This window comes from Biomphalaria glabrata, chromosome 15 (assembly GCF_947242115.1).
Source record: "Biomphalaria glabrata chromosome 15, xgBioGlab47.1, whole genome shotgun sequence".
Taxonomy (NCBI): domain Eukaryota; kingdom Metazoa; phylum Mollusca; class Gastropoda; family Planorbidae; genus Biomphalaria; species Biomphalaria glabrata.
In genome coordinates, this window is record NC_074725.1 from 23,278,652 (window position 1) to 23,303,707 (window position 25,056).

Below are 25,056 nucleotides of genomic sequence, written 5' to 3' on the forward strand. Positions count from 1 at the left end.
TTTTTAAAAAATTAGATATCTACATTCATGAAATTCCATGAGTGTATCCAAAAGTGGGCAGGGTTGTAAAATGTTTGACGTGTTTTGGTTGTTCCTTAGAGTTCTTGTCCAAACATCCAGCCTGACGCAGGAGTACTTGGCCCTTGGGCGTGGTTGAAGCTGGAATGGGGCCATTGATAAGTCCAAACCACAGTCCAGCATGCAAACCACACGACCAGGCAGTTTTGAATTTATATATAAGACCTCTTTCGTCATTAAAAAAAACAAAAGTTAACTACAGTCACCAAATCACATGAGCGTAGATACTCAAAACCACCCTCTTCAAGAAAAAAAAAAAACTAGTCACCCAATTCCATGAGCTTATCCAAAAAAAGTTTTTAGTTTAACCCCCAGCCTTTAAAAAAAAAAAGGGGAGGGGTCGCTCCATTAATAAAGTGCAATGAATAGAAATATTTGATATTTGACCAAAACTTGTAAAGTAGCCGGACATTGAAGTAATAAGACACCTCAGAATATGCATTATTTTAGTTTCAAATACAGGAAATAATGCTTGTTGCTGAGGCTCACAGCACTCTACCAGACACCCTAGATGGCAAAGGAGAAGTGTTTACTAATCCAACTCAAGAAAGAACCTTTTCTAGAGTATGTAAAAAAAATTGAAGGAACTGGAAGTAGGCTAATGAAAATGAATTAATTGTATATATGTGTAAGAGTGCAAAGGAATATAATTACCCCCCCCCCCCTGAAAACAAAATCCTGGATATGTTATAAATAGACCCCTAGTGGATAATTTTAACAGTTTTATCTGCATTAATGGAGGCGCGGTGGCTGAGCGGTAAAGCACTTGGCTTTCGATCCGTGGACCTGAGTTCGAATCCTGGTGAAGACTGGGATTTTTAATTTCGGGATCTTTGGGCGCCTCTGAGTCCACCCAGCTCTAATGGGTACCTGACATTAGTTAGGGAAAAGTAAAGGCGGTTGGTCGTTGTGCTGGCCACATGACACCCTAGTTAACCCTAGGCCACAGAAACAGATGAACTTTACATCATCTGCCCTATAGACCACAAGGTCTGAAAGGGGAACTTTACTTTTACTTTACTTATCTGCATTAAATAAGGCAAAATATGCGTGAGCTATTGCATTCATCTTATAGTCTTCAGACTCGAAGACAATGTGTTATCATTATTTATAATGTAGATTTTAAAACTATCATTAGGCCTGTAAACAATAAGAATCATCACTAATTTTTTAAATCACCAGCCTAGCCTGCGGAGGGCGTTTGACCCAAAATAAAATATTTCACACATTGATCTGTTCTCCTATCTGTCACTGGGATCCATTAATATGGCAAATTTATGAAATGTAAAGTAAAAACTGAAAGATTTTAGCAAATATCATTAAATACAAGTTAGAAACATTCATGCAGGCTTACTTTCTGATATAGTCTACACAGGAACATGGCACAGAAAGGTCAACATGGCACAGAAAAGTCTTTCTTGAAAAAAAATATTTATTTCCAGAATTGAAAACAATATTTCATACAAAATTCAGTTCAATTAAAAAAAAGTTTATCAAAAGGTAAAAGGTTTCCAAGCCTACAATCAACACAATCAAAACAAAAGTCTATTTTTCTTTAAAATACAATGTACAGAATTCTTTCTTAGATTTCAAGTATTTTATTATGCTGAGCATGTACTACCTTGAATTTAACATTTATATTTTCCTTAAAATTAAAATCTGTCACCATATCCTCCCAAAATACAAACTGCAGCTGAAGAACAAGCAAACAATTGATATTTTTTCCATTAACAATTGTGATTCACAATTATATATACATATATCACTAATGCTCAATTGTGTATGACTAGGACTTGTAGAAAATTAATAACTTTTTTTCCGAAGGAAAAATTGGTTAAAATAAATATGCAAATTAGAATTACAACTAACATGCAAAAGCCAATTGATTCCCATTTAAAGTGTGGAAAAAATGCTTTGAGAACTAACTACAATGTAACTTCTTTGCCAAATAATTTTCTTTTTTTTTTTTTTGTTGTTTTAAATGTTTCCTTTAAATTTGTAGATAATCTATTTCCTAGTCCAAACCTCCGGCAGCATGACGGAGGATGACAGCAGGCCGGGCATGAACCCAGCACCAGCAAGATGACTGAACAACAGTCCAGCAAGAATACAACACGATGAGGCATATTTGTTCATAGTACACTCTGACCACTATTCCAAAATTTAAATAATACAGATAGATAAATCTTATTGAGTCCTGACTAAACTTAATATATATATATATATATATATATATATATATATATATATATATATATATATTTAATACCAGTCTGTGAAACAACAGCATTTAGAAATATTTAATAACATAAAAGCAAAACGTGAAAGAATCATATCAGAAACAATTACAGCAGCAGCACCAACAATAAAGACACCTGCAACATCACAGTAAATTAGCAAAATCAGTCCCAATCATGATTTACATAAAGTAATATTTATATCATGCATTTTAAAAAAATATATAAGCAACAATATCATAAGCAACTGCTGTACCAAGAAAACAGAAACACTGACATCAGTCTTCTTATCTTATCTTATATAATACAGACGTTACTTCAAAAAAGAAGATGATTACGTCCTACGCGTCTTGCATTTAGTCATGCATATTAACCAATGACTTAAATTCTGCCAAGTCACTGGTTTTCCTGGCTAGCTCAGGCAACCCATTCCATGCTCTAATAGCACTAGGGAAGAAGGAGTATTTGTACAAATTTGTCCTAGCATATGGGACGAGGAATGTGCCTTTATCTTTGTGTCTTTCAGAGTATTTTATTAAATTTTGTTTTTGTATTTGAAGATTATGGTTCAGTGTTTTATGTATGATTGCTACTTTACTTTTGAGCCTTCTGTCCTGAAGGCTTTTCAAATTTAGTGATTTTACTAAAGGTGTTACTCTAGTCAAATGTGAATATTCGTTTGTTATGAATCTCACTGCTCTATTTTGTGTCTTTTCCAGTTTTTTAATGTTTTCTTGGGTTGAGGGGTCCCAAACGGAGGATGCATATTCTATTATTGGCCTAACCAAGGTTAAGTAACATTTTAGTTTTATGTTCTTATTTGATTTATAGAAATTTCTTTTAATAAATCCTAATGCTTTGTTTGATTTTTTTGTAGTTTCATCAATATGTGGATTCCATGATAGTTTTTCATTTATTATAACACCTAGGTATTTTGCGTTTTTAGTCTGTGATACTGGTTTGCCATGAATAAGATAAGTGGAATTAATTTGTTTTAGTTTTTTTGTTACTCTTAACAACTGACATTTTTCTGGGTGGAAAGACATGCTCCAATTTGATTCCCATTTCTGTAATTCATCTAATTCTCTTTGTAAAATATCTATGTCTTGTGTTGTTTTTATTGTTCTATATATTATGCAATCGTCTGCAAATAATCTGACTTTTGTTCCTGAACTAATGCAATTTGGTAAATCATTTATGTAAATTAAAAATAGTAGTGGACCCAAGACTGTACCTTGAGGTACACCTGAGTTTACTGTTATCGGTGTTGATTTAGAGCCATTTATTATTACAGTTTGTTCTCTCCCTATCAGAAAGTCTTTAATCCACTGATGCAGTGGACCATTAATGCCGAAATATTTTAATTTTTTAAGCAAACTATGGTGGTGAACTTTGTCAAAAGCCTTAGAAAAATCTAGTAAGATAGCATCTATTTGTTCACTATTATCTAAACCTTTTGAAAAATCATCAATTAGTCCTATTAGTTGTGTTTCACATGATCTATATTTCCTAAAGCCATGTTGGTATGGTGTGAGGACATTATGTTTGTCTAAGTGGTTTATGATGTTGCTACATATTATGTGTTCTAGGATTTTACATGTGATGCTGGTAAGTGATACTGGTCTGTAGTTTCCTGGGTCAGATTTTTCTCCTTTTTTTAAATAGGGGGGTGACATTAGCTTCTTTCCAGTCCTTTGGTACTCTGCCCTGGTTAAGTGAAGCCTGAAAGAGTATTTTGAACACTGGGGCCAGCTCATTACTTAGTTCTTTGAGTAATCTAGCTGGAATACCATCAGGTCCAGAAGCTTTATTTGGTTTGGTGTTGGCTAATAGTTTTTGAATTCCATTTTCTTGTACTACTATATCTTCTATGTTGTCTACTTGGTTCAAATTCAGTAATATGTCTTTGTCTCCTGGGGCTGAGAATGCTGATGCAAAGTATTTGTTTAGAATGTTTGCTTTAGTTTCATTATCATTATGTATTATGTTATGTTCATCTTTTAATGGCGCTACGCCTGTTGTTTCCATTTTCTTAGACTTAATGTATGACCATAGGTTTTTGTTGTTATCTTTAGATATTACATTGTTTATGTATTCACTCTGCAGCTGTCTGCTTACTTTTTGGGTTAAGTGTTTAATTTTTATATACTTTTTGTAAACTCTTTCTGCATTAGTTTCTTTAAATTTTCTATAGAGGTTTTCCTTCTGTTTACAAAGCTTCTTTAGTCTATTATTAAACCAGCATTTATTTATTTTGTTTGATGTGTATTTAGTTGGTATATGATTTTCTATAATGCTTTTAAGATGGTTTTTAATGAAATTCCAGAGGTCATCGACTGGTTGGTTAATGTCTTTTTCTAATAAGAATGTTTGTTGAAAGTTTAGTGCAGCTTGGTGTAGTTGTGTTAGGTTACATTTATTCCAGAGTAAGATTTTTCTTTTGGGTTTTGTATTGGCTACTGCTTTTATCTGACTGTGTATTTTTATGATCTCATGGTCTGAAAGACCAGGGATAATTTCATAATCAACTACTAATCCAGGTCTGTTGGTTAAGAAGAGATCTAATGTGTTGTTTAATCTAGTTGGCTTTTTAATGATTTGATCTAAACTTAGGTTGTGTAAAGTTTCTATAAAAAGCTCATTTATGTCCTTAAGGTTTTGGTGTTTATCTATGGTTAGTGTTTTCCAATTTATATCAGGTAGGTTGAAATCACCCATAATCCAAAAAACTGCATTTTTATTTGTCTCTTTAAGTGTAGTAATCTGATTACATAGTTCCTGCATGTATTCTAAACTAGAATTTGGTGGTCTGTAAATGCTGCCTATTATTAGGGATGTTGAGGTGGTATTAATTTTACAAAATGTTGATTCTACATTTTTTGAGTTAGGTAAGGTAATTTCTTCTGCTATAAGAGTGTTTTTTATTGCTAAAAGAACTCCTCCATGATTATCAGCCCTATCTTTTCTAAAAATTTCATAATTACTATTGAAAATTTCTGCATTATAAATTTCAGGATGCAGCCAAGTTTCTGTTCCTGCAATTATGTCTGGTTTCTCACATTCTAATAAAATTTCTAAGTCTGCTGTTTTGTTCCTAATGCTTTGAAAATTTATAACTAAGGTTTTAAGGTATTTTGGTATTACTTCTTTAGTAGGTTTGTTTAGTGAGGCTGTTGTATTAATTTTAGTAGATTTAGGTTTAACAGGAGTGGATCTGGCTAGTGGTTGGTGAGTTTGGTTCGGGATGGTGTTTAGGATGTTGTATGGGTTAGAAGTGTCCGCATCAAAGGAATCAAACAGTCCTGATGTAAACTGAGGTAACCCACACGGTACACAGTGCCATGATGCGTCTTTGTTGCCTAAGGCATAATACACAGGTGTATTCATATGGAGACATGATGCATGGTACCATTCATCGCAGGTGTCACATTGAATGGCTTTCTGTTTCAGGGTGCATATTTTTTTGCAGATGTTGCATCTATCTTTAGATCTAGGCCCTGGATTTGACTCTACATCTCCTGCTATTAATATTAACAGTGATAGGTATTTATTTCTGCTGTGTCTGATTGAGAACTTCCATTTGTGATGGGTAATCTTCTTTAATGTTATAGATGTGTATGTTAGGTTATTTTTGAAGTTGCATTGTTCTAAAGTATGATGATTGAACAATGTTAGGTGTTCATTAGGTAACCAATGATCCTTTCAGTCAAAAAACATTCTACAGCCTTTATAAATGGCATTGGGTGACATCATCCCAAAAGAAAAGGTCCATATAATATTTATTTAAAGAACAAAAAATATTTGAAAACATTCATTTAAAATAATTTAAATCCTTAATCAAATAATGTAATTAAAATAAATGCTTATAATGTTATTCAAGTAGCTGTTGATTAATTCAAATTATGATGGCTAATTATAACAAAGTAATAAAAATTACAAAAACAAATTATTATATTGAGCAAGGTCAACTTCCAAAAAAAACACTTTCTGCCAATATAATTATAAATATTAATACATCATTTACCATCCTATTCACATTGCCCAGTGCTAAATCATGCTTGGAATCCAAATAGCATTGTGTCAATATTTATGATGGCCTACATTAGCTTAATAGTTTAAGCCTGGTTAGTTACCAAGTAGCACTACCTTTCTGTATGTAGATACAGAGATAACGATAGATACATTTAAGCAACAAAGAAAGTAACACACAATTTATTTATACAGTCAAATGATACTGATTAAAAAAAAAAGAAAGAGACATCATAAAATAACTAAATAGTCAAATAAGGGAAGAATAATTATCCTGTGGAATAAATTATCCAATCCAACAATTTTAACAATATTTATAAACATAAACAAGCAAAATATAAAAAATACTTAAAAATAACAAAACAAAGCTTATCTAGGGGGGAAGATATCCACATTTACAACCCTTTCTCTCAATACTGTAAGATTTATTCCCTTTTCAATATGAAACAAAATTAATAAATTTCCACTATTTAATTAACTAATTGGTTAATTTTTTGATTGATTTGTGCTTTGTAAGAAAACATGGATAATTGTGCAAAATTTCAACTTGATCCGAGAATGGGAAGTGGGAGAAATAACATATTCAAAATTTGTACCAGACATTTTGGAATGAATTGATATAAGCTTTGTAAAAAACACACAATAAACTATAGCAATATAAATATGTGTTATAAATAACTCAAAATAAAATATAATACATTAGAGTGAGGCAAATTGTGAGCAAAATTTGATATTCCTATGTCCCAGATAACATAAAATATAATGCTGGAAAATACTGAAGATCACAACACAAATAATTATGTTTTAAAAATAATTATATGTTCATTAAAATAAAGGCCCTCTAATAGAATGGCACTGTATATACATAAGAAATATAACCTTTCGCAAAAGTAAGGCAAATAAATATTAATGAATGCTAAGGAGTAATATTAAATAGATATATATGACAATAACAATGGAAAAATTAAAAGATGGAAAATATTTTTACATCAAACATAGAATTACGGTAGAGAATCTTAAAATAAACAAACAGAATTGGGAATTAAAATTTTTTTTTACTTCATGGAAGTCATTAGGATAGTTCAACAAAAGAAAAGCTTATTTTAAAAAAAAGCAGTGATAAACCAGGTGAAAATATTGATGATCCTGCTTTGCGGCAATAATGTAAAGATGCTTGATAAAATGAATATTTCATTCTGTCACCAATATATTTTCTTTAACACATCTAATGTCCCAGTGGCTGGACTTTCTTTAACCAAAGTACACAAATCAAGTTTTATAATTCACAATGAACTTTGTAGAGTTTTTTTTGTCTGTTTTTTTGGGGGGATGGGGGGAGGGGCATTGTTCTAATTTTATAGGTTGGAATGTATTTATGGTTTAACAACTTGTGTTAATTAATTTGTGAAATGCTTTAATGGCTTTGGTTATTCAGAATAATGTTACAAGAACACACATTTTATCAGCAAATACATCTTAATAAAGCCAATAAATTATTTAAATACTTTTAGACTAAAATACTGATAAAAGATTTAAAAAAAAAATACTTGGAAACCAAATAAGTTGAATTTCAACAATGACTTAAAACAAATATGAAAGGTGCACAAATGAATGAACTAAGTCATTTAAAATAGATCAGGATAAAAGTAAATTATATTGGATGCTAAAGTAGGTTTTGTTTTGTATGAAAATGTGGTTATAAGGTAAATAGCATAAACATTTCAACATGAAATAATTTTTCCTAAACCTCATAATGGAAACTTTTCAATCTGCTGCAGCTTAGACATATATTATATAAAAAAAATATAAGGCAAAAAAAAACAAAAACCTATTATTACCACTATTGCATCTTTTAAAAATATTTACTAGTATTTTAAATGAAAAAAAATACTTGTACCAGGTTAAAAGAAGACAAAAGTTTGTGAACTTTACACATTATTATGAATATGATCTTATGAAATGTGTCCAACAATCTTTCATTACTTTAAATACCGGTAGCAAAATTTGAAGATTTACCTTTCTACCATTCTAAATTTAACCCTAAAATTCATTTAAAAAATCATTTTCCCTTCAGAAGATAAGATTTCAATGTTCTGACTGCTTGCTGAGTAAAGGGAAATAAGGATGTGTAAGTTGGCTTACCTAAGAGCTAAAATTTTGTTCAAAAAGCAACAGTCATTTTTCATCTTTATATCAGCCAATGAAATTAGATTGAGATTAGCAAACATAATATTGTCCATTTTACTTAATTTTTTTTTTTTGCGGAACAAATATTATGGTTTTGCATATTCTCCATTTTGTACATTTCTGAAATGCTTGTTTTCGTTTCTCTGTAGAGAACTAATCGTAACTTAAGGCCAAAGTTGACAGATATGGAGTTTTCCATCTTGGAAGGGGAGAATGACACTTTCAAGTGGATGTTATCTTATTAAGTGATCAATCGTTCAGAAAAAAAATATATGTAGAGTGACACTTCTGAATGGAATGAAGTCAAGCATTCAGAAAAAAAATGCTTTATGGTTACACAAGCCATGCATCCATTCTAGAAAAATCACTACTCTGTTGTCTGTTCAGAAAACAATATTTGATTCTACTGCCTCTTGGTAGCCACCTTATACAGCCACTAGGATCAGGCTTTCTTTGGAGTTATGAAGCTCACTTGGACAAATGCTCTCAGGGAGGATGCTTCCATGATCAGCAATGAAACAAATTTAAACCTTATGGAGAAGTACTGAAACAAGTTTGGAGTAACCATCAGAGATTGCACCAAGCAGCACAAAGACTACAGGGATGTATCCGTTCAATCCAAACTATATAAGCAATGAAATACTACCTGAGGAGGCACTTAATTGCATTGCACATCTCCAGACCTTCCTAATATATCAATCCCAACTCCTTGTGATACAACACTTACTGAAACTTTCCCAGCCCTTCTGGACACATTCACCCCCCCCCCCATTATTTCAATTTAAAGCAATTTATTGGATCTAATAATATCTAATAAGATAACAAAAATAAACACTGGGGATACAGCAAAGTGAAAATGATAAGCAATAGAAGAGAATGAAACCTGGTACAGGTAAACTAGCATTGTAGTGACATGTCACAAGTACAGTAAAGGTATATGAGACTGGACAAGAGTGATAACAAAACTAGGTAAATGCTCTTACAAAAGAAGACCAAATTAAAGTAAGGAATTTGAGTTTTATTTCAAAAGATATAAACTCTATATTTTTCAATGCTTAGCTTGTACATGTCTATCAGCGCTTGCTTGAGTTTACTTCATGAAAATTTTAATCATTTAATATGACTAACTCTATTTCTAGTTGTCCTGAATATTAACTTTAAAAATGCACTGAAAAAATAAACATCATATCAATTTATATCTGCAAATGGATGGGGAATTCCTAGGAACTTTCAATAGAGAAGATAATACAAATTATTAATATTTTTAAAAACCTGGCAACAAAGTGCTCACTCATATTGACTTTACTAAATTTAAAAAATTAGATGGTACTCAATAAATCACTTTTCTACTTTCTACTTATAAAAATGATAATATCAAAAAAAAGTTACTTAAAAACAACAGCTGTAACAAACAGCATTCTGCTTTCAGTTTCATTAATCAGACAAATTTTGTTTAACTTTTCTATGCACCAACTGACATTTTTACATTTTGTAATAAATCATATCATTTTTGAGCAAAATAAAAAAAAAAATACAACTTAAAACACTTACAAGCTACAATCTTTTTAAAAGAAATAAAACAATAATTTTTAGCTATATGTATACATACTGCTCAGTTTATGGTAGATGTAAGAGGCATTAGCTGTATCTGACCACTTTGTGTCTGCTCTTGACTAGAATTAACACCATGCACAGTTTGGTTGAGGAAGCCTGCCAAAAGCTTTGGTGGATGTACGATATCCCTGATAGTGCAGTAAACATCATAAACAACAGCAAAATTAAAAAACAGTGGCAGAAGGAAGATGAAATAGTAAAGGCACTTGGATAAAGGCAGCGGCAGATCTAAATGCCTAGAAATCATGAACAAAAAATTAATTACTTCTATTAGTTGAATTAAGAAAATAATTATTTTATTAGATTATTTTTCATTATAACTGGCAAAACAAGAGACATAAAATTATACTAAATATAAAATATGTTTAGAACTTTCCTTTAGTAAACTTGAATTCAATACTAGATTATTTATTTAGTTTTTACCGTAAATGCTCAAACATTCTGAAGATACTCACTTGAAAGATCCATGGTGTGAAAAGAGAAGCATAAGAAAAACAAAAATGCCAACTTCAACATTCATAGTAAAGGAAACAAATTTTTCTAGTATGTCAACGAACCCCTGAAGATAGATACAAAAATATAATTAGATTAAACAGCACAAAGTATGCAAATCAGATCTAATTAAAACAAATAATTTAAAGTTGATGGTGAAGTTTCCAAATTTATTCATAAAACTAGTGGTTAATAAGGCAGATGATGTTATGTTTTTAAGGTGAACATACACAAGGGTGTCGTGTTCAGCACACAAAAAAATTCCCCAGCACTTGGGGGATCTCAGATGTCTTAGATTCTCAAACCAAGCCCCCTTGGTTCATCATGCATATCATCATGGTTAGCAGATCCTACTCATGAACACATAGCATAGCAAAAACTGTATATTACTTAATAAAATGCAATGTAGATATTATATATGCTGATTTATTCACCCAAAATCATCTCCCCCCTCACCCACACCATCCTTTTTCTTTAAACTCCTGCAAAGATACATCTACTTGTAGATTCCAATAGATAAAAACTCTACAAACATGCCATAAAAATACAAATACACTATTTGATACTACCTGTGGATCAAGCATGGCCACTAAAAAGACAATGACAAATGCAACTAGTGAAAGTCCAGTTTTGATAAGCCTAAAATAAAAAACAAATGTTGCATTACATGACTAACATTTTAGATATTGACAATTTTCTACATCCAGACTTTTTATGAACTTACTGATGTCATAAGAAAGAAAAAACAAATCACTAAGTAATTTAGAAGTAATACATATACTATATTTGTGGAGCAAATGTGTCATTTAAAAGATGGCTTTCAGAACATCTCCATGCTTCAAATTGATATGAAATGTGTGCGTGTGAGTGTTTCTATGGTGATGGTTGGAAGGAGTTAGCTATGCAGTGTAAATGATGCAAGATAAGCAGCATTGATGTCAGCTGTCTTGTGTAGGACAGACAACTCCAGATGGACAGAGTGAAAAAACCTGTTTTTGTAGTGTGTCAGATTTTGTTCAAAATAATATTTTATATTATTACTACTACTATTACATTTATTTATTTCATTCCAAATTAAAATTTGTTTATATTGTAATTAAAGTTTTTTTTTTTTTTTTTTTCACAAAAGAAGTTATTCAAATTTCTATCTCAAGTTTTACAAGTTAAGATATAATATGATGATGCCGCTTATCTTGCATCATTCAAACTGCATAGCTAATCTCTTTCCAACATCACTATAGAAACACACACAAGAACTCCATAACACATATAAACATTTATTCCATTCAAAAAATTTAGGTTTAAAAAGAAAAAGCAAACCACTACTACTTAATGTTGTCTGTAGCAGTTGTATTGTACTACTGAAGATTTGACTTCATGCCTAATTATTCTACTGAAGATTAGAACAAATATTTTATTCTAATAAATAAAAGATTAATTAATACTATATTTATATATCAAAGCTAAATGTTAGATGTAAAGATATTCAGCCTTTAAAGAATGAGAAATTTAATCTTACCATTCTTGAGAGAGTTTCTTTTTTGATTTTGCTTTACTCAGCGTCGTCCCAGCTCTTGATGGACTCATGAATTGAACTATACCGCCAACTTTAAAACACACAAGACAATTTTTTTCCTCAAATAAATTTGTTAAACAAATTATATAGAAACTAACTGAATGTGCAATATTTACAACAGTAAATGCATCTAAGAAATATGTGTAAAAGCTCTTGGTGTTTTATTGCAATTAGCATCAAATCACCATCACTACATCTGGCTTAAGTTTCAGCATGGAAAAAAAAAAGTCATTTAAGATTACCTGTATGATGGAGAGCTGTGCCGATGGTCAGGTAAGAAACAGTGATGCTTATTGCAATAAAAACCTGAATCAAGATGGCTACCCAAGTGAATTGAGGGTGATCTCGCTGCAGTAACTTAGTCAGTGGTATGGTGGAGATCTCACCATTTACAGCAGCACTACAATGAGGCAAAAAGAGCAGGTGATAATTATTGCTCTAAAATATGCAGAAAAGTTTAGTTGATGAAGTAGGTTTAGATAATAAATTAGGTTTAGAGAATGAATTAGGTTTAGAGAAATATTTAAGTTGAGAGAATGATTTAGAGAATTAGTTTAGAGAACAAGTGAAGTCACAATTTTCAAAGAAAGCATAAAAAAATAGATTTGTTTATTCTGTTGGTACAAAGATTAGCAAACTTAAAATGTACATTGTTATATGTATATCCAAAGTAATTGTGTATTTTTACCTCATTCTGACAACAAGGATAAAAATTGAAGCTAATTTTTGTTTTAAAAAAATCATTAGATAAATATGCAGAAATACAAAACAAACCAAAGAAAATGTATTCTTTTCATAATGCTGTGAAATATAACTTGTTTTTTAAAGTTACAATATTTGTTTTTTAAATTGTGTCTGAACATAACAAGGCATTAAGTTTGTGTCCAGAAGATTAAGGATGAATGCAGTATTCAGCAAACAGACCCAGTTTTGACCTGCACATTTTGACACATCTAATGTATGCAAAGTCACCAAGGTTCTATTTTAATTTGATTAACATAAACCTTAACAAAAGTTTTAAAGTTTAATGTTAAATTTTTTAAATAGTAATATTCCAAAATAAATTATTTCTATACAACAATAAGTATATAAATATATATCTATATCTACTAATACAACAGCAGATTTTCAGACAAGTGAAAAAAAAGTATTTCTATACAACAATAAGTATATAAATATATATATATATATATATATATATATATATATATATATATATATCTACTAATACAACAGCAGATTTTCAGACAAAGTGAAAAAAAAAAGTCCTTACCTTTCAAGAGATAACTCTCCATGACAAGTGATTGATGTTTCCCTTGCACTGTTGTTTGAATAAAACGCTAGTCCATAACTTAAAGAGGAGCAAGCAGATTCAATGGTTTGTGGAACAATGTCCAGCACAGCCCAGCACCTAAATTACAAGCACAAACATATAATAATTAAATTACATTTTGTAGAAAATTCAGAAGAAAAGCAAAATAAAAAAAAATTAAAATTTACAATAAAATATAATAGAAAAAAAAACACAGTGGAAATAATATCAGGTATATAATTAAAGTGCAGAATTAAGGTACCGGTGAAATTCAATTCAAATGTGAGACATACCAAAATATATTGAAAATTACACATGTCCACAAGCCTAATTGAACAGAGAGACGGTACAAAAATATCTGAAAGTATAAAAATTATCTTCATAAAAATTAGTTAACAAAAAAAAATAATAGAAATTTGTGAATCAACTAATAGTTATTATAGTATTTGAATAAAAAAAACTATCATTTTAATTCACCTGTTTTCTTTTATAGGGAACCTTTTCAAAGGTGTAAGGCATAGTATTAAAAACACCACCTGAACCATTAAGGGAAAAATACAAAAGAGTTACAGTATAATCCAATCTTTCTTTCACATCAAATAGGTAATACTAATATGTATGCAATTGTATACTGGTTATGCTTTTATATTTAAATTTGGAATGAAAAAATTATGCATCTAATTGTATTAATGAGTGCTTTGTATGGAAAACATATTAGGACAAAACTGTGGAAAAAAAAAGTTTTGGGGAAATTTAACTGTTGTCATTATGATCATGAAAAGAGACTCAGTTGTTCTAGGCTCACATAAGTAATAACAGATTAAATTTTCATTTTTTTTTTGTCTACTCCAAGTGGAGAATTAGTGGTGAGTCAGTCATCTAAGATATACACTATGACAATTTTTGGAGATTTTTAATTCTAGATTAACAATAATAATCATAATAATAATAATAATAATAATGTGGATCTAATAATAAAATCGTGCTTCAAATGCTACAGACTTAACATTACATGAAGCATTAAATGTGTCTACGCACAAATGCTTTTATACAATAAAAAAAAAGAAAGACAAATACTGATACAGTATGTTATCAGAGGCATTGTAAATTATGCCAGAGTGTAGCACTGTGTTCTGCAAGCTACCTAAGGGCCTCCTGCTGGATTTTTTTTTTCAGGATTGACATTCTGAAGCCTTTCCCATGTTTAGATATAGCTGCAAGGAAGCTACAGTTTTCCTTCTAAGTAGGTAGCCAGCCAAGACAATAAAGCTCTTCCAGACCAAAACTTTTATATATAGATATAATATATATCTTTATGTCATTTATGCATTTATGCTCATAAAAAAGATGCTTATTTGTAAGAAAATCAGGAATTTTTTGGCAATTATGATACAATAATCTAATTTAAAAGTTTTAGTTTCAAAATAAAGGAATGCTCTATAATAATTTAGATCAAAACTTGAAAATGTGTGGCTAAGAAGCATGAAGATGTTTTTATTCAAGACAAGCTTATATTATAAAAGTTCTATGGTCACAAATAAAGCACAAAAACAATTCAAAATGGTTGAAGACTGAAGTAAGATTATAACATTACCTATACAAAAGAATTACTGTAGAAATCAACAACTCACCTAGTGCAACAGAGCCCATCAAAAAAGGGGCTCCAACATAACTAAAGTCATTGGTCGTTTTCTCAGACACTGATACTCCAACATAGAAAGTTATTGTAGTCTACAAACAATAATAATTTTTTGCTAAACACTGCAAAGTTACAAGTGAAACAATATACAATGCATGACAATATTAAAAATGTTTTACATGTTTCGGATGTTCCTTCAGAGTTGAAGATAGTTTACTTCCTAGTCCAAACCTCCCGCAGGACGACGGGGGATGGGAGCAGGCAGGGTTTGAACCCTCGACCGTCGATAAATCCGAACGACAGTCCAGCACTCAAACCGCACGACCAGGCAACCGGTTGTACATGTCATACTTATTTTAAAAATGATGAAATTTTAACTCATGTTCAACAGTGATTTTAATATATTTGTTAAAGATATATCAGATAAACAATACAAAAAAATCATTTTTATGTGAAAATTAATAAACATACTGACAATTAGCTGCTAAACAAATAGGTCTTGAGACAGGTTGATGGATATAAGCTACGCTCTATTTTTTTTTTTTTTTTTGTTTGAAGTATGTGGCTCAAATTCAAGTTTTAATTTGGTCCTCAATCCACCCAAAAATAAGGTGTGGCTTAGATTTTGGCATATAGAGAATACATATAAAATATATTAGATAATATACTGTAATCTGAATAACCCCAAAAATTCTATGTTATTGGAAGAAACTAACCTACCGTTCCTAACAAGAGCAATCCTTTAAAGAGGGTTAGTATGGAAACTACTGGCTGAATGAGCCCTACAGCAAACAAGACACTGGCAGTTAATACCCATACAAATACTGGAATGACATAAATATGTCTGAAGACAGGAAAAAAAAACATAAGTAGTACAATTGTTTCAATTTAATCTTACAATGTAAGAAATGCAACATAAGTAGAGCGAGTACGTTTAATTTTAATTAAAAAAAAAAACAAGTCAAACTTCCTATAATCAAACGTCCCAGAATAACTTAATTTCTTTTTATTTACATGATATTTTATGTCCTTTAAGCTAGAAACTAAATGGAGCAGCAGATTTTCAAGTTTGATAATTATTGTTAAAAAAATGTTTATTTTCCACTTTTTACAGTCTTAATAATATTCTTTTTTCCTCATTTCAAATATTGAAAATTAAATTTCTAAAAAAAAAGTTGTCTTAAAAAAAAATAAAAAATGTTAACAATTTTTTAGCACTAGAAAGATTTTTTAGTTTATTATTCTCAATGAGTTAACTATACAAATGTTTTAAAAGTAAAATAAGAAAAGTAATCAGCTTACCGAACACCAATTAACTGTGCAAAAGCTTCACTCCCAGCAAGGGCATAACAAATCAAGAGAGCTACACTGTTAATTTTTTTTTTTCAGAAATGTCAAATAAAAAAAAATATTTTAAGCAAAATTAAAATTAATGATAAAGTTAACAATGGTATATTTTAAAATTATTTCATTCTCTGGATTTTAGGGACATTTTTGAAAATAAAGAAAACATTTTGAGTATTCTGACACATTTGAGTAATACTATGTAGTACTATGGAAGCTACACACTAATATAATAGTTGTAGGCAACCTTCTCTGTGGGCCTCACTACAGCTAAACAACTTTTCAGAGAAAAAACTTTAACACTTATGATGAAACCCAAGAAAAAAAACTCAGCATGTCTTAATGTAACTTACAAATGAAGAATGACGAGTAGATCAAAGACCTGCTCTAAGCCACAACCCAAAAATAGTTTTGCCAGCAGGTGAAGATTTGGTGGCTGGACAAGTGGCACCTCACGAATGTGTTGCATCTTACCCTTCATTATGGCGCCTGTAAATTGAACTGAAATTGTCATAAAGGCAAACAATCTTTGGAGCTTTATGTATAATACAAAGTGCAGATGCTCTTTATAAGCTTCATGCATTATACAAAGGACAAATATCTTTGGAGATTTGAAAATAGAACTAATTGCATTCATATTGATATGAAGTGTGAGAAATACGTGTCAACTTCTTGCAAAATGAAGGACCTTAAAGTATATAAAGTATATGCTGATATTATTTAACTTCTCCATAAAGAAAAAAAAGGCTGGATGAGATATGAAGCAAATAACTAGCAGCATTAAAGTTCAAGGCTCAGTTGCAAGAAGCATTGCAAACTGATAATGACTATTTGTGTGTATGTGACTGAATTAAATCTAATTTGTATAAAAAAATTCAAAAGCTATCATCCAGTAAATTATATGGAAAAATATAGACAGAGCCTATGAGAGTTTAGGCAAATTTAAGTAGAATGGATCTGAGACATAGGGATTATACAGAAAGCAACTGAGACTACTTCAACACTTTCACTTAAGATGCTTGTGATCCATCATGGACAAACGGTGGCAAGACCGCACTATAAACAGCGATGTCCCCACGAACGCCAGTATGGACAGTATAGAGTGACATCATATGGTCCAACAGTTACGCTGGGCAGGGCACATATCTCGTATGGAAGACAAGTGTATACCAATAGCAGTCTTTTTTTGGTAAGCTAAAAGGTGGTCGACGTAACAGATGTGCCACACAGAAACACTTTAAGGACAAGCTTAGGTACTATCTTGCTTTGACTGACATAGAAGAGAGTAGCTTGATGCATGTAGCTTCAGAACAAGACACACCTGCATAGCCACAGGAAATACTGCATTCCTCATTAATCTTCAGACTCGAAGACAAGCCTTATTATTATTACTAAGTTAGACTTAGCATATTAAAGGATACTTTTTTAAAAAAATTCTTTACAAATTCTTATTTGGTAATAACAGAAGTCATACCATTAGTTTGTCCATCATCTTCATCTGACTCAAGAAATATGTCTTCCTCTATTATTGTATTCAATGGTACAGATTCCTCCTTTAAAAATATAAAAGTAAACAGACTAAAGAAGTACAAAAGTAAAACACAAGTATTTTTTTATTTTATCGTAACCCAATATCTTATAAATAAAAAAAAACACCATTAAAGTATCTGATCAAGATGGAGGCCTATCAATGTGGAAACAATCCTTTTGTTACCATCCCTATTATACTCATATTATCTTTACAATTGAATCTCTTATTCCCTTGAGCCAGGTGGTTTCTTGTATAGTGATAGTTCACAATGAAACTGAACCTTTTCAAGTCGCTATGTGAACAGACACACTTCCTAATAGTGCAAGTCTATGTGTTAGACTTGCTACTGGCAGTTTTAGGTAAGAAAATAACAAAAGTTGCCATGTTTTGAAATTTAGAAGCATTTTACTTAAGGGCCTAAAAAAAAAATAAAAAAGTAAAGTTCCCCTTTCAGACTCTACAATCTATGGGGCAGAAGATGTAAAGGTCATCTGTTTCTGTAGCCTCCAAAGCAAAGTGTTGCAAAAAGCTTTCCTATAATTTCTATAATTAAAAGATGTTGACCACTTGTGTTAAATTGCTAATGTTTTACTTGAATATTTGACAAACGCAAGAAAAATCTATACTCCTTGACATATTTCACAAAAGAATTTACAAAACTTAGCTAACAGTTCTGTGATATACCTGCACATGGTAAAATAAAATTGCTTTTATTCCCCTCTAACTTATGTAAAACAACAAATCTGCATTCTTATTCGTAAGTAATTTTACTGCTTTAGATCAGAAATTGAGATTGCATCAACATACCCCAAGACCTCTTTGATATTGACAGGCAACAGCTCTCTGCAACAAGTCAGTGAAACAGTGCACCAAAAGTGACTAGGGAAAGAGCAAATTGATATTTTTAAATTGAAAAATAACTGTTAGTATCTAAAGATGGGACATAAGATTCAGATAGTAATGTAGGAGTAGTTCTACATATTTCAAAGCTTTCAAAAATATCTAAATGTAATAATTTTTTGAACTAAAGTAAGAGAATAAGCAATTTATGACCTACCTGAGCAAAAGCATCTACTATAAAACTAATTAGGAATGGATAGAATCCTGAATGTGCCAACTTCACAGGTAAACCTTGAGAATTAAAGTAGGATTACATGATAAAGGTTAATGTATACACATAACATTAAAAACACTGAAAAGTATTGAAAAATTCATAATTATTACAATGGTTAAAATTAATACAATATAACATTGGCAATCACTGTTGTTTAATCAGATAAGATAATCCATTGCATTAACCCATTTCATGAAGTTACTAAGAATACAATCATATTTTCAGAGGCTATTTTATGGTTCTCTTTCATAAATAGCAAACATTTACCCACCAGTTTTACATGTATTTAAATCCATAATTAAGAGGGATACAAAATATCTTTCTTTTTTTTTACATAATAATAAATGAACTGCATCAATTTGGTATATTAACATGATACCATGTATCTACTTATCTAATGAAAGCTCTATTTTTCTAACAAAAAAAAAGTTGTACTAATTTGTTTTTTCCCCCCACAGCAAGAAATGCAAAATAAAAAAATAAGAAATAAATAGAAATATCTGTGGTAATGATTTTAATTGCAATACCTAAAATTCCTGTTCCCAGTATTGTTGCGATAGTCACAAAATCTAGAAAGGAGAGAAAAAAAATTTAATCTGCATAAATAACCTAATTTTTTTTTATTTTAATCTTTCTGCAAAAACAAAACATTTATTTCAATGAATTCTGAGTTAGAGAGCTTTGCACACAGAGCTGAATAGAAGAATAGGATCAAAGTCAAATGAGTTTCAATGAAATAGAAATATTTTGTGTTTAAGAATGTTAATCTATGTACAATGCTTTGTGAGTTTAAAGCACCTGCATTTATTGCAAAGCTTTCTTTAAAAAAAAAAAACAAAAAAAAAACATCACAACATATGTTGATAATAGCAGTCTTCTCAATGTAATATCAAACTTAGCCAGCCTCTTCTAAGATAAAAGGAAAGTAATATTTGGAAGAACAATCAATATTTGGCTGTGTAAGGTAGCTGAATGCCACATACACAAATTACTCAGTGCAGATGTTCCTACTTCACATAAGTAAAAAAAGAAACATAATGAGCAACAAGCTGTTGACCATGAAACATAACTAATTAATCAATAGCAGTGTGATAATTATAGTAAGGCAGTGCACAGAAATCAGTTGGGAGGGGGAAGGGGTAAAAACAATCAATAATTATTACAATATGTGTACATCTATTTTATAAGATACTGTTCATTCAAAATAATGCTGCACAAATAGTCCTATGTAAAAGAAGACATAATTCTCATAAAGTAATATTTCTTTCCCTTGTTTGAAATAAAAAAATATATATTACCAATAGTTAATTGACTAACTGGTTAATTTTTTAAATTGATTCTTGTGTTGTCAGGTAAAAGAAATAATTGTGCGAAATTTCAGCTTGATCTGAGAGATTGGGTCTTAGAGAAATAATGTGTACCAGTACAAACTTTGAACCAGACAGACAGTGTGAGTTGATATAAGCTTTGTAAAAAGAAAAGTGTCTGAATTTTGTGGCAAAAGATTATTCTTAAAAACTGTTCCAAAAGATAAAGAAAAGCAAAGGACTAAGAAGTAAACTTGGGGGAAAGGCAAATGTGGATAAGACAAAAAATAGCATTTTATCCTTATGGCAACAATGGATGGCTAAAGAAGTATGAGTTTGTGTGAAAGCTTAATTTTGAAAAAGATGTTCTGAGACTGTTTGTTAGGGGAAAAAAAACAAACTCTATGATATATGTATTTTTATGGACTACTACTGATGGGTCAAAGAAGTTTCTATGTGTATAAAGAGAAAGTATAGACTTTTAGATTGAAAGACCACAGAAGAGTGAGTGCAGAGTGCTTTGTGTCAGGATTTTGTGATTTTACCATCACAAAAGAGATACAAGACACTGATAGCAAAGACAAACAGACACAAACACTCTTTTGTTCCCCTGGCAATCAAATCATAAAATAAGAACAACCTGGTATAAACTTTGTCACATGTAAATTATGAGTGAGTCTGGTGTGAATGTACACTTTGGTTTCTTATAGTTATAATGTTTTTTGTTTGGTGTAATGCACAAACTGTAAGACAAATTTCCTTACGGATAATAAAGATTATTATTATTATTAAATAAGGAAAAGAGATGTCTATATATGACTGTTTTATTAGAGGAGCATGAGATTTGTATTCCATCTGAAGGCCACTGGAATTCATGGGTCAAAGAAGTGTCTGGTGGTAGCATTATAATATGGGAATAGTTTAATGAAAAACAAGACAAGATTCTGATAAAGTACAATTTCTTTCCCTTGTTTGAAATATCAAACAAAATAATTAATTACCAATAGTTAATTAACTAATTGGTTAATTTTTACAAGTGCTGTAAAGACAATTTTTATGTGTTGTAAAGACACCCTTAAAGAGCTCCTTCAAGGAGTGTGATATTGACATTAACAGCTGGGAAGCACTAGCTCTCGATCACTCCTCATGTCATGAAGCTGTGAGTCTTGGAGTCACGATATTTGAAGCAAGAAGAGTGGCCAGCGTGATGAGCGCAGAACCAACAAAAAGCTGAGAGAAGAAGCAGGCCTATCTGCAACTGACAAAACTTAACCATGCCATGTATGCAGCCAGCTTTTTAAAGCGAGGATTGGACTTCAGTCATCTTTGAGTTCATAGGATATGAGAAATGTGCTCATCTTTGATGACGAAGGAGGAGCTATATAATATGGGAAGTACCATTGCCGATTGTAAACTTAGGTGGCCATCGACATTTCTACCCAAGGGTCTTCAATGCAGGTAGACTGACAGGTTTGGACTGTAAGAAAATAATAATTTATAAGTAAGGATAGGACCAATCAAGCAATCAAGACAGTATGTGGGCACCTTCTATAAGACAATTATATACAATCATTTACATTATAACACATGACTATAAACCATTCCAGCTGTCATTTTGGCGATGCTTCTCCCCACCAAGCATTAGCCCTAATATCCATATATGGACAGTCTGTTCGTTTATATAACCTACACATTGTCTGCTAGGGAACATTTGGATATTATGTAACTCCAAAAATCACCTTTATAGGAAATCATAACAAAACTCAAGTATCAACTTCTTTCAAGCTCAGTGACATATTCCTTTTTTTTTTTAACTAACACTGTACATATTACATCATGCAGCTACCAGGAAACCTGTGCTATTAAAAAAAAATGCTGAATATTTTTTCCATTTATATTTTTTTAAGATCTGTGGTATAGATCTAGCCTAGCCCTTCTGAGAAAGTTGGATCCATGAAAGTCGAGGGACCACTGTACCTGTTATTTCATTTGAATATTTTTGACTAATCTTTAGACCCTCCTTGTAAAAAATTGTTATATCCCCCCTGCTGGCTGGGCTTAATTTTTATGTAATATCCAAATGTTCCCTCTAAGGGTTTTTAAATATCAATTGATGTTGAAGCATAAAATAGTATCTGCAAGAACTTAATCCCTTTCAAGACGGCTTTCGTTACAATTCAGCGAATCCTAGATCTAGGTCTATACAAGTATTATGTACTGTCAAAATGTCTTATAAATGATTGTTGCGCATCTAGCTTTCATTTTCTTTTTATGGTTAGGAAAATAAATAAATTTGGAGGAAAAACATTATATATAAGCAAGTGAAAAGGAAAAAAATATTTAAATTATTTCAAATGCTCTTTACTAAATAGATCTAGACATGAATCTCAGAAGAGAATTAGAAAAGACTCTAGAACTGAGAAGCACAGTGACAATGTTAAAAGCGTCAGACTACACTTCTGAAGTTGAAACTAACTTACATGATTGCAAGTATGTTATTAGGTTTGACTTGCAACAATATGAAGCCATTTTAGTGATTTGAAATGATTTATAGAAGTCTAGATCTAGATTGACTCTCTCTAGGTCTAGATCTATAATTTTTTCTATATATCATATTATATAGTCATTAGATCTAAATCTATATATAATCATAATAATGTATATAATAAATAATAATAATATAGTCAAATATAGACTAGTATAATAGTCTGATAATCTAGATCTAGATCTGTTCAATCTAATCTATTGAGTCTAATCATTAGACTCTAATGATAATAATCTAGAATCTATAAACTACAAAAATAGATCTAAATCTAGATCTTCTTGTACTTGAATAGTAATTTAATTACACATCTAAACTAATAATTAAGTCTAAGTCGTCTAAGTCTAAGTCTAAGTCGATAAGACTCGTAAGACTAAGACTAAGAGTAAGACTAGACGTCACTAGAGTGACTACTAGAGTAAGAAATTAAAGAGTCAGACAAAAAAAGTCTTAACTAAACAATTGTCTAAAGTCTACATGTAAATCTAAATTACTAAAAATAGTTTAAATTTAAAGCTCTAATTGTTTGTCTAAAAGCATCACTACTAGATCTAGCTAGACATTTAAATTACTGGAACTATCTGACTCTAGATTTATCTAGAATAATCTAGTTACTTATAGATCTAGATCTAGACTAGACTAGATTTGGACCTATTCTAGATCTAAACTCTAAACTGAACTGAAACAGCTGCGTATCTACCCACACAAAAATCATCTAAGGGGAAACTACTCTTTTTTTTTTTCGCAACAGAGCCTATTCTATAGCTATAGACTAAATCTGGAGCTACCTGAGGAGCCGCAAACAATGAAAGAACAAGCGCGATCTAAAAGAAGAAACGTCTGCGTATCGAAAGATTTATCGATATTGTTCGACTGAATATATAATACGGACATACGATCGAGCGTATATATTCTTCTTATCATTATTACATTGTTATGTAATTGTTATTCATACATTCATATGTAATCAATGAACTGATGATCGAGAAGATATGACTCAACGTGAGCCTGTCTTATATCTGATATTATTTTTATTGATCATTTCTAAAGGCCTCAATTAAGAAACTCAGGTCTCCTTATTTTTTAAATATTTTTTTCCAAACCTTTTTTTTAAACCTCAATATTTTGCTTTTCTATTTTTTTAGCCTTTTTTTTTAATATTTAAAAATGTCCACTGTCAACAATAGGCCTACATAGCCTACCTATAATGAAATAATTAAAATTAGATAACAGTATAAAACATGATTTATTAATACATAACAAAGCAATTTCGAAGTGAATTGTTAAAGATAAATCCAACTGTTTTGGAGTTATTGTGTGTATGCATGTCTGGTGATTTGCAGTAGGCCTATAAACATTCTGTGTTACAAATCCAATACGATTAATAGTTAAAGTTTTTGTGTTTTGTGTGGGGTTTTTGTTTGCTATTTTTTTTAATTTTAATTTAGTAATAGATAATTTATAAATACATTTTTAAAAGAATATATTTTAGACCCTTAAAAGTTCAATTGCAACGGCTACTTTTTTCTTTTCTGAAAGTGAAAAATCTAATTTTTAAAAGTAACAAGGCAAGCAGTTTTTTTTTTAAATAAAAATACACACTTTTACAAATATTCACTATTAATCGTAACAAACACTGGAGGCTATAATAAGGAGGGGAGATAACAATTTGCCATAATTTTAATTAATTTATGCAAAGGTTTTAGAATTTTGGTCACAAAAAAAAATATTTTTTTTTTACATTTGTATTGCTTAGTTAAGTAAGTTCTGTTATACTATTTACTACATTAAAAAAATGTTTACTTTTTTTAAGAGAAAAAAATCTAATTAGAGTGGACATAATTTAAAACAACAATTAATAAGTAGTTTTTCATATTATCGCGTGAACTGCAGTGCTGAGCGATAAGAATAAAATATTTAACCAATGGAATTTTTTTTTACGGGGGAATGTTTTTTTTTCATGAGTATTAAGAGATTGTCCATTTACAAAACAATTAGAGCAATTATATATTCATTATAAGACATTAGTTAGGCCAGGTTCACATCTAACATCA

At 30.7% G+C, this 25,056-nt stretch overlaps 1 protein-coding gene across 3 annotated transcripts; it reads right to left on the bottom strand.

Annotated features, from left to right (window-relative positions):
• Window positions 1–1,490: 1,490 nt before the first annotated feature.
• Window positions 1,491–23,658, bottom strand: LOC106070099 (uncharacterized). 3 transcript variants are annotated; one of them, XM_056013000.1, is made up of 18 exons: window positions 23,618–23,658; window positions 22,941–23,098; window positions 19,681–19,722; window positions 19,097–19,170; window positions 18,847–18,918; window positions 17,983–18,061; window positions 16,862–17,009; window positions 16,467–16,532; window positions 15,885–16,008; window positions 15,157–15,256; window positions 14,003–14,061; window positions 13,819–13,883; window positions 13,487–13,624; window positions 12,456–12,613; window positions 12,157–12,244; window positions 11,207–11,276; window positions 10,601–10,704; window positions 1,491–10,273 (listed from the first exon to the last, which is right to left on the bottom strand). In XM_056013000.1, exons 2-18 carry the CDS (start codon window positions 22,987–22,989, stop codon window positions 10,144–10,146), a joined length of 1,566 nt encoding a protein of 521 aa, XP_055868975.1. In that variant the 5' UTR covers window positions 22,990–23,098; window positions 23,618–23,658; the 3' UTR covers window positions 1,491–10,143. The 3 variants fall into 3 exon arrangements, with proteins under 3 accessions (XP_055868975.1, XP_055868973.1, XP_055868974.1); XM_056012998.1 differs by having other exon boundaries at window positions 1,491–10,381; window positions 23,618–23,655; XM_056012999.1 differs by having other exon boundaries at window positions 1,491–10,381; window positions 16,862–16,997; window positions 23,618–23,654.
• Between the last annotated feature and the right edge of the window lie 1,398 nt (window positions 23,659–25,056).

Coding starts and splice junctions, on each gene's coding strand:
- LOC106070099 (XM_056012998.1), bottom strand. CDS start 22,989: ATGGCTTCATATTGTTGCAAGTCAAACCTAATAACATACTTGCAATCA. Junction 19,171..19,680: donor ACTGGGAACAGGAATTTTAG/GTATTGCAATTA, acceptor TTAATTCTCAAG/GTTTACCTGTGAAGTTGGCA. Junction 12,614..13,486: donor GGAGAGTTATCTCTTGAAAG/GTAAGGACTTTT, acceptor GCCTCATTGTAG/TGCTGCTGTAAATGGTGAGA.